We start from the raw sequence: 9,893 nt of genomic DNA on the forward strand, positions 1-9,893 counted from the left end.
GCTTTCACTCCATCAAAACTCCCCATCAAGATTAGTGACCTCTCATAATAGCAAAGTTCAAAATCTCATGTCTACTATTGTTTGACCTAACAAGCAGCACTGACATAGTCTCTCCTCCTTGATATGCTCGTTTCACTTGGTTTCCAGAATACTACTCTCTTCTTGTTGTCCTCCTGCTCTACTTTGCATTGTTCTCCAGTTCTGTGCCAGTTTCCCCTTGTGTCCTCACCCTCTAAATGTTGGAGTGCTGACCCCTCTTCTCTCCTTTTTCCATACCCAAACTCTGGATAATCACATCCAGTCTAACGTCTCCCAACACGGAATATCAGTTGACAATTCCTGAATTTATATCTCAGTGCAGACTTCTCCCCTGAACTCATCTTATATGCAACTACCTTTTCATCATGTCCACTTACATGTCTAATAACTTTCTCCAATTGGACATGTCCCAAACTGAACTCTTAACCTTATCATTCCCCCCACCCTAAAACTGTTCCTCCCTCGGTCTTTTACAATTTAGTAAATGGCCACTCCATACTTTCAGGTGCTCAAGCCAAAAACCTTGGAATCAATCTTTATCAACCCTACATCCAATCCATTAGAAAATTCTATTGGTTCAACTTTCTAAGTCTATCCAGAATGCAACCACCAATCTATAATGCTACCACTTTGATCAGGCATCACCTCTCAACTAAATTATTGCAATGGTGTCCTACTTCGTTTTCCTGAGGCTATGCTTGCCAGCCTACAATCTATTATCGACACAGCAGCCAAAGCGATGCTTTTGAAACATAAACCAGATTTATATAAACACTCATTAAGCCATTAATGGCTTCTCATTTCACCCAGAGTAAAAGCCAAAGTCCCTATGGTGTCCCCTCAGGGCTCCACAGGGATGGGAGTTACCCCTTATTCATTCTTCTCTAGCCGTGCTAGCACGCTTGCTTTCTCTGCAACACACTCACTCACTGCTAACTCTAGGCCTTTGCAGATGGAAAATAAACCAAAGACATTTTAATAGCATTCTGACAGGGTTAGACTTTGATTTGAGATCTGAGTCAAGGAATGGAGCATATGAGGGAGTAAGAGTAGAGGCAAGGAGATGACTTAGGAGGCATAACATCACTGCTTCTCAGACCAAAAAATGTCTAGATCCTCCTTAAAAAGCCATCTTCTATCATTCTATGACCCAGTTTTCATTTCCTTCCAACTCCTAAGAGATGTTGTTCTTTATTTTCTCCCCTTCAACTACCAGCCCATTTCCTCAGATCAGTTCTTTTCAAAAATAAAAACAAAACCCTATAACACTTTTGTCCAACTCTTTTCTCTTGCCTTTGGAATCACAAAAATGATAAATCCAGAAAAAACCTTTTAGCCCAACCCTCTGTTTTGCAGAATCAATTAAGCTCGAATATGTAGAGTATCTTATAAGTGCCACATATTACACTGCTCCTGGAAAATCTTTAAATGAAGCAGTGAACTGTTAAACAACTTGGCATCTCATTTCCTTCTCTACAAAACTTCTCAAAAGACTTTATGTCTTTCTGTCATTTCTTCAGCATTTATCCCTGCTTTACTTCACTGTCATTCAGCTTCTGGGGCCTGCTATATAAATGCAACTAAATAGGAGTCCAGTGACTCCTTGCCTCCTAAGACACTCTATTTTTATTATTTTTATCTTTTGTTGAGATCATTCCTTTCTTCTTTAATTGGTTTTTTCCTTCCTAGTGACCCCAAGCCCTTTTGGCAAACTGCAAGGGCAAATTCTTTGCTCTTCTGAGAAATGTTCCCATTGGTAAAGTATCCTTATTTCATGGATTCTTTAATCACTTCTTTAAGTTTATTTATTTATTTTGAGAGTGTGTGTGCATGTGAGCAGGGGAGGGGCAGAGAGAGAGGGAGAGAGAAATCCGAGCAGGCTCCGCGGGGCTTGAACTCACAAACTGTTGAGATCATGACCTGAGCCAAAATCAAGAGTCTGACGCATAACCGACTGAACTACCCAGGAGCCCCAGTTCTATTTTTAATGTCCCATATCAATTTATCTTGTCAATAGTTACCTTACGAAGCTCCAAAAGTAAGAACTTTAAAAAAAAAAAAAGAACTTTAGGATTCCTATAAGGCAATATAATACAGTATTATAATACTCCATAGGTGAATGGTTTTAGCCTAGCCAGGGGCATTCACAGCCTTTACCTTAAACAGACAGTATTACCAAATTACTTAGAATGGTGTTTCAAAACTCCATTGCTGTGGTCAGCATTTTTTTAACCTCAGGTATTAAACCAAATTTTTTTCCACTCTTCAAAGCATTTAAAGTTACAATAGACCTTTACTTACTTGGCTTGACACTGGCCTTTTCTGGAACAAGATTTTGACATGTCTCATCTAATTCAAGAAGAACTCTACTTTCCAAGGTTGGAATGTTGACATCTTTCAAACCAAAGTGTCTATTTCGTTCATATTCCTTATGTCTGTTTTCTTTTTGAGACAGTGATTTCCTATGAGCAATTTTAGTTCTAATCATGTCGATACTTAAATCCTTTCTGTGTCGACTGGCAAAATGTGATGAAGACATCCTATCAAAGAGAGAGAACAACTTCCATGGATTTTCACTTTAGTATTTAAAAAAATTAAGATTTCAGTTCACCCCCTGTCCTGCCCCAAAGCCTTTGAAAAGAAAAATAAGATACAAAATGGAATGAGTATGTGACATTGAAGAGAGGGAAGGAGGTTGTCGAAAGATAAAAAACACCAACTTATTTTGGAGTTCTAAATAGGAACTTGCTTGACAGATGAAGTGAGGCCCAGGAAGCTACAGTCCAGTAGTATATAAACCAGAGGCATTAGGAAGTTCAAAGAGTTATAAGCACACTACACTCTTCAACAAGATTAACTAAGAGAGTCTCCTGGAAAACTCCAGTTAAAGGGAAAATCTGCATGAGAAATGCACCAATTAAAATGTTAATGCATTTAAAGCAATCAACAGAGTTTAAAAATGAGAATGCATCTGACCTGGGTGTCAATAAGATTCCTCTTTAAGGGCCCAGGGGAAGTGATAAAGGACTGTGCTTTTCTTTCTTCCTAAGTAAACCCTAAACCCACAGTGGGGCTTGAACTCCTGATCCCGAGATCAAGAGTTGCAGGCTCTACCAACTGAGCCAGCCAGGCAACCCAGGATTGTGTTTTTCATCATAAATCCTCCTTGGAGTGCCAGGCTGGCTCAGTCGGTGCATCCCGTGCCTCTTAATCTCGGGGTTGTGAGTTCGAGTCCCACACTAGGTGTAGAGATTACTTTAAAATAAAACTAAAAAAACAAACAAACCCTCCTCTACTATTTGATTTGTCCTCTCCTGCCACGTATTAGTTATTTTAAAATACAGCATAGCACTATACACAGCAGAGAGAGAAAAGTAGGGGGGAGAGGGGGAAAGAACACTAAAGGTATATTTAATAATTACCTAAATCCTAAAAGGTAGTATTATCGTCAATATACAGATGAGGTAAATTAACTGCCGCGTCAACTGGAGCTGGCATCCCAGGTCAGGCAGCCTGGTTTCTCATACGTCTAAGCGCTGTTCTTTGACTTACTGGAGTTTCTTTCAGCTTGAAAGTCTAGAAATGCCTTAGTCTTGCTTGCCTACAGGTTCTCAACCGGGGTTTTTTTTCGGTTGTCACGGGATCTGAGAAGCGCTACTGGAATTTAAAGTCGGGGCCAACAATACTCAGCAATACCTACTAAGTACTGTCCCGCCCCAAAGGCTAATTACGCTCCGGTGGTGAAACGCTGGCTACTACACAGGTCAAGGCAACAAATATTTACTCTCTTGGAGGCCTGCGTCATCAGCTACGGGAAGGATGTGTAATACGGTGCTAGAGGAGACTCTCCTGAGCTGCGTCCAGTCCACAGCCGCAGTCCCCCCCACCCTTCCAGACCTACAACGAAGCAGGCCAGCGCCCTCCCTCCAACTCCCCAGCACCCTCCTACCTGAGGCAGGTTCTGGCGTAAAACCTCAATCGAACTAAAAGTAAAGGAACCCTCCGGGTCTGAAAGACCACTGCCGCCTCCGAAGCAGGAACGCCTACCACCCAGACCTCTTCAAAATTCAAACATCCCGCAGAAAGCTTCTGATTGGAGGGATTTTAACCAACACTTCCGGAGAAGTGCCCGCCCCTTCCCCTCGATGAGGCTTGCGATTGGTTCGCTCCTTGCGACATTTGAATTGATTGAAAGGTGAGCTGATGGTTCAAAGAATGGGTGTGAGGCGAGTCAATGGGCGGGTCTGCAATTGGTGAGGAGAGGAGTAATCCGGACGCTGGGACTGGGCCCCGCGGCGCGAGTAACCAGCGGAGGTGGTGACCCTGCGCCGGACAGGTCCAAGTTGCTCCCAGGGTCCTCGGGTATCCAAGGAAGGACAGTGGCACTCGGAGGAGAAGGGGCTTAGAGTTTGCAGGCCTTTTTAATGTCCCTATTTAGTCACAAAAATCCAGCAGAGTTTATTGGAATGTTTTCCTCAACGTTTCGAAGGAAGGACTTAACACAACAAATTTCTGCTAACGTTGTTTAGTGACTTTTCAAGGTTGCCAGTCTTTTTTATACCCTTTTTTTGAAGTGAGATTTAAATACAGTGGAAAACGTAGTTTTTTAAGTGTAGCCTGGATGAGTTCTGCTAAATATAAACAGCTGTGTAAACACCACCCAAGCGTTTTTTAAAAAGCCAGATTCAAATCTCTCACCTTTTAGACAACCACTCTGATTTCTAACATCATAAAAACAAAGGTGGTAGGTACTTTCAGATCTGCCTTCTTCCTCACATTTTTAAGATCCATCCCTACTGTTGTGTGAATCAGCATTTAGTTGTTTTTATTGCTAAAAAGTTATTTCATTGTATACAATCAAGTCTTGTACAACATGAGTTTGAACTGCGTGGGTCCACTTATATATAGATTTTTTATTTATTAAATGTGGTACAGTGCTGTAAATGTATTTTCTTTTCCTTCCATAACATTGTATTTTCTCTAGCTTACTTTTTTGTAAGAATATAGTACATAATACCTATACAAAAGATGTTAGGGGCGCCTGGGTGGCTCAGTCAGTTGAGCCTGGGACTCTTGATTTTGGCTCGGGTCATGATCCCAGGGTCATGTGATTGAGCCTTGTGTGGGGCTCCATGCTGAGTATGAAGCCTGCTTATGATTCTCTCTCTCCCCCTCTGCCCCTCTCCCCTGATCACGCACTCTCGCTCTAAAAAATCCACAACAAATATATGTATATATACACATGTATATGTATAGACATGTATATATATATACATACATGTATATAATAAAAGATGTTAAATCAACTGTTTATGTTATTGGTAAGCATCAGCAGTAAGCAATTAGTAAAGTTTTGCCAGAGTCAGAAGTTATACTTGAATTTTCTGCTGTGAGGGGGTTGGCACCCCCAACTCTCTGTAGTTCAAGGATCAACTGTACTTTGTTTATCCATTCAACGGCTGATGGACATTTGGATTTTTTCCAGTTTTTATTAATTATGAATAAAGTTGCTATAAACATTCTTAAAATTAACAAGCAGTTTTCCAAAGTGGTTGGATCGTTTTACACTCCCACTAGTGATGTATAAAATTCCAGTTATTCCACATGCCTGCTAGCATTTGGAGTGATCACTGTTTAATTTTAATCCCTCTAGTGGTTGTGAAATGGTATTTAGTCTTAATTTTGTAGTTCCCCAATGTCTAATAATGATGAGCATCTTTTCATGTGCTTATTGACTATTTTTAGATCTTGTGAAATGACTTTTGCCTGTATTTTTTAAATTGGGGGTTATCTTTTTAAATTTTTTTTAAATTTTTTTTAATGTTTATTTATTTTTGAGACAGAGAGAGACAGAGCACGAGTGGGGGAGGGTCAGAGAGAGAGGGAGACACAGAATCGGAAACAGGCTCCAGGCTCTGAGCGGTCAGCACAGAGCCCGACGCAGGGCTCGAACTCATGGACAGTGAGATGGTGACTTGAGCTGAAGTCGGACGCTTAACCGACTGCGCCACCCAGGCGCCCCTGTTGGTTGACTTTTTAAAAATAGTAAACTTTTAGAATAATTTTAGATTAACAGAAAAATTACAAAAATAGTAGAGTGAGTTACCATATGCCCCCGCATCCATTTCTACCTGTTACATTAGTATGGTACATTTGTTACAATTAATGCAGTGATAATGATACATTATTATTAACTGAAGTACATACTTTATTCTTTGGTTTTATCCACTGATCATTTTCTGCTCCAGGATACCACATTGCATTTAGTCATCAAAAGTTGCATTATGCTCCTTAGACTATAACAGTTTCTCAGAACTTTCTTCTAAACTTAACAATGGTGAGGCGTATTAATAAGGTATTTTGTAGAATGTCCCTCACCTGGAATTTGTCTGATGTTTTCCCCATAATTAGACTGGGGTTATGGGTTCTTGGGAGGAAGACCATAGAGGTGAAGTGATATTGTCATTATATCACATCAAGAGTACATAATATCAACATGATTTATTGCTGCTAGTGTTAAGCTTAATCACTCGGTTGAGGTAGTATTTGTCAGGATTCGCCACTATAAAATTACTATTTCCCCCTTTTCCAGATTCTTCTCTTTGGAAGGAAGTAACTATGGGCAGCCCACACTTAAGAAGAAGTGGGAAGTTATGTTTCATCTTATTCGGGATGGTTTACATGGGAGATTTGTCTCTTCTCCATTATTTATTTATTCAATCATTTATATCAGGATTCATGGATATTTTATACTTTAGATCATACATTAATACTACTTTATTTTTTTGCTCAAATTGTTCTAACTTTGGCCATTAGTAGCCCTTTCAGTTTGTTCCTCTGTCATTTTCACAATCTCCATGATTGAGAGTTTATGTTGTTGTTGTTTGTTTATTTTTGTCTATTTATTTTGGTACTTACTTTCTGGCTCTATAAGACGCTCTGGACATACATTGTATTTTCCCTGACCCACTACTAGGACCAGCCATTTCTCTAAAGAACCCTGGTTCCTTTTATTGGACAATGGTACCAGAAACCAAGATCTGGATATTAGGTGTGCTCCTTGTTACTGGAGAGTCTCTCAGCTGACAGAGTGAAGAAATATACCTGTTTCTATACTAAGATATGTACATACGTATCTATAAATATTTCTGTATGTAACCATCTGTATCTATATTAAATTAATCCTGGGTTCATGCTGACATCTCCAACTATAATCCATTACCACATGGATCATTCTAGCATCCTCCCATTGCTTATCTGTAACCTCCCAATCCAAGAACAGAAAACTTAACTCTATTGGTTGCTTTTTCATTTTATTCATAGCATCATTGGTGAGTAGAACGTTTTAAATTTGATGATGTCTAATTTGTGATTTTTTTCTTTTATTTTCAGTGCTTTGTTTCTTTAAGAAATACTTGCCTAACACAAGGTCATGAAGTTATTCTCCTGTGTTTTCTTCTAGAAATTTGGTAGTTTTAGCTTTTATGTTTAGGTCTGTGATCTCCCTAGAATTAATTTTTGTGTGATGTCTCCAATTTTTTTCTCACCTTTCTCACTGGTCCAGCATCACATATAAATGAGACGTGTAAGTGTGGCTGTTAGTGAGAAGAGTTCCCTCTGCAAACCCTCAAGTAATTTTCTGAGTTAACTAAAACTGTAGTACTTTGGTGCACTAAGAAATATATAACAAAACATAACATACAGGAAGGACACAACATTGCATGTGCAATCTGTTTAGCAACAAGGCTGAAATTGGCAATCTTAGTGAAAATAATTTCAGCTGAAAAACTGTGGCAGGAAACCATACTGGAATGAGTTGAAGCTTCACTGGGAATTACTGAAACACAGGCAGAGAGTATAAGTGACAAATCAGCTTTTAGTGATGAAAGGACTTTGGAGATTAATGACTTGTGTTAGATCCCACAGCTAATTAAGTAGCAGAGTCAGAAAATATGGCTTATTTCAATGTTGATTTGAGAATGGAAAAGCACATAGGCTTTGGACTCAAATAGATGGGGTTTAAAATTGCAGCTTCACATTGGTCAAGTTCTCTGACTCTCCATTTCCTTATCTACCTCTTAGGAATGTTGGGAAGATTAAATAAAATAATTAGTTCCAGTTCTGCTTCCTACCAAGATGCTGACAAAGCAAAATTGCTGGCTCTCTCCTCCAAGATCAACCTCAAAGGAGCCACAGAGGAGGAAAATATGCCAAGGTACCTAGTAAACACCAAATACCAAGGAAATAGAAATTTGGGGGGCAGTGTGGATCTTCTGAACTGGTGTTTATGAGAAGATGGATATAGCTTGGGGCAGAAGGCAGTGGAGGATAAAATAGGAAATTATTAGAATTTGGCTTCATTTCTCCTCTGCCATGCTCTTGGGACAAAATGAGCCTGCTCTTATATAGCAGCAAATAAGATCTCTTGGAGATACCTAGAGAAAAATAAAAATAGATATTTGAAAGTAAGAAAATATGTTAGAAATATTTGTTGCTGTTTAAAAACTGCAAAGAAGAAAAGAAAGGGAACATATATTCACAATAACCTAGGATGAAAGTCTCTAGATAATATCAAGATATGGAAGATGAGAGTAAAGAGAAAACAGGTATAAGAGGCTATACTAAAATTCTCATCTAATAAGGGGCTTTTACATATGGTACTTTTGTAAAAGTAGGACACAGAAAATGGGATAAACTGAAATTACAAATTAAAATGATAGAAAAAGTTATAAATATATCAAAAATTACAGTAAGTATAAATGGAATAAACTCACCAGTCAGAAGATAGATTGGATTTTAAAGATCAAATACGTGCTGTTTGTAAGATATATACTCAAAGCACATGGATATAGAGTGAAAAATAAAGGAATGGTGTATATTATGTCAGGCAAATACTAACCAAAAAGAAAGCTGATGAACTGTTAGGGATGGATACAGTCACAGTGTCATGACAAAAGGTTCTGTTCGCCAAGGTAGAGCAATTTGAAACACGTATACATCTGATAAAATAGATTCACAATGGATGAAGTAAAAGTTTATAGAACTACAGAAAAAAACTGATAAACCCACTTTATTGTAAGTGATTCAACACACCGCTGTCATTATTGATAGACCAAACAGACAAAATATTAGCAAGGATATGTGGAAGATCTGATCAAAATAATTCACAAACTTGACCAAATGAACAAGGAACAATCAGAGAATACGTATTTGTCTCAAGTACACATGGAACAGTTGCAAATGATCACATACTAGGCCATGAAGAAAACTTCAACAAACTTCAAAGAATAGATATCCTATAAAGTTAGAGCAAAAAGTAAACTAAAAAATTCCTGTTAAATAACTTGTTTTGAGGCACCTGACTGGCTCAGTCCATACAGCATGCAACTCTTGATCTTGGGGTTGTAAGTTTGAGCCCCATATTGGGTGTAGAGGTTACTTAAAAATAGAATCTTTAGGGGCACCTGGGTGACTCAGTCAGTTGAGCATCCAACTTGGTTTCCACTCATGTGGTGTGCGAATAGTATGGAGCCTACTTGGGATTCTCTCTCTCTCTCTCTCTCTCTCTCTCTCTCTCTCTGCCCCTCACTTTCTCTCTTTTTCAAAATAAATAAATAAACTTAAAAAAATAAAATATTAAAAAATAACCCTTGGTTTGAGAAGAACTTATGATGGAAATTTAGAAATGCCTAAAACTAAATGGTAATGAAAACAATTCAATCAAAATTTGTAGAAGAAAGAAAAATGGGTGCTTTGAGAGAAATTTTGAGCCTTACATGCCTAGGGTAGAAAAAAAGAAAATCTCAAAATTAATAAGCTATGTGTTCCTGTTAGGAAACTAGAAAGAAAACAAC

The 9,893-nt window shown here is 38.6% G+C and overlaps 1 protein-coding gene across 3 annotated transcripts in view; it reads right to left on the reverse strand.

The window, feature by feature from the left end:
• Nucleotides 1-4,145, reverse strand: part of DLGAP5 (DLG associated protein 5) — a 39,865-nt gene extending 35,720 nt beyond the window's left edge. For all 3 annotated transcript variants that reach the window (XM_027065762.2, XM_015082567.3, XM_027065764.2), the window contains exons 1-2: nt 3,989-4,145; nt 2,341-2,579 (exon numbers count right to left, since the gene is read on the reverse strand). In XM_027065762.2, coding sequence (XP_026921563.1) covers nt 2,341-2,578 — 238 coding nt within the window. In that variant the 5' untranslated portion in view covers nt 2,579; nt 3,989-4,145. The remainder of the gene's footprint in view (nt 1-2,340; nt 2,580-3,988) is intronic.
• Nucleotides 4,146-9,893: the final 5,748 nt, after the last annotated feature.

This window comes from Acinonyx jubatus, chromosome B3 (assembly GCF_027475565.1).
Source record: "Acinonyx jubatus isolate Ajub_Pintada_27869175 chromosome B3, VMU_Ajub_asm_v1.0, whole genome shotgun sequence".
NCBI classification, from domain to species: Eukaryota; Metazoa; Chordata; class Mammalia; order Carnivora; family Felidae; genus Acinonyx; species Acinonyx jubatus.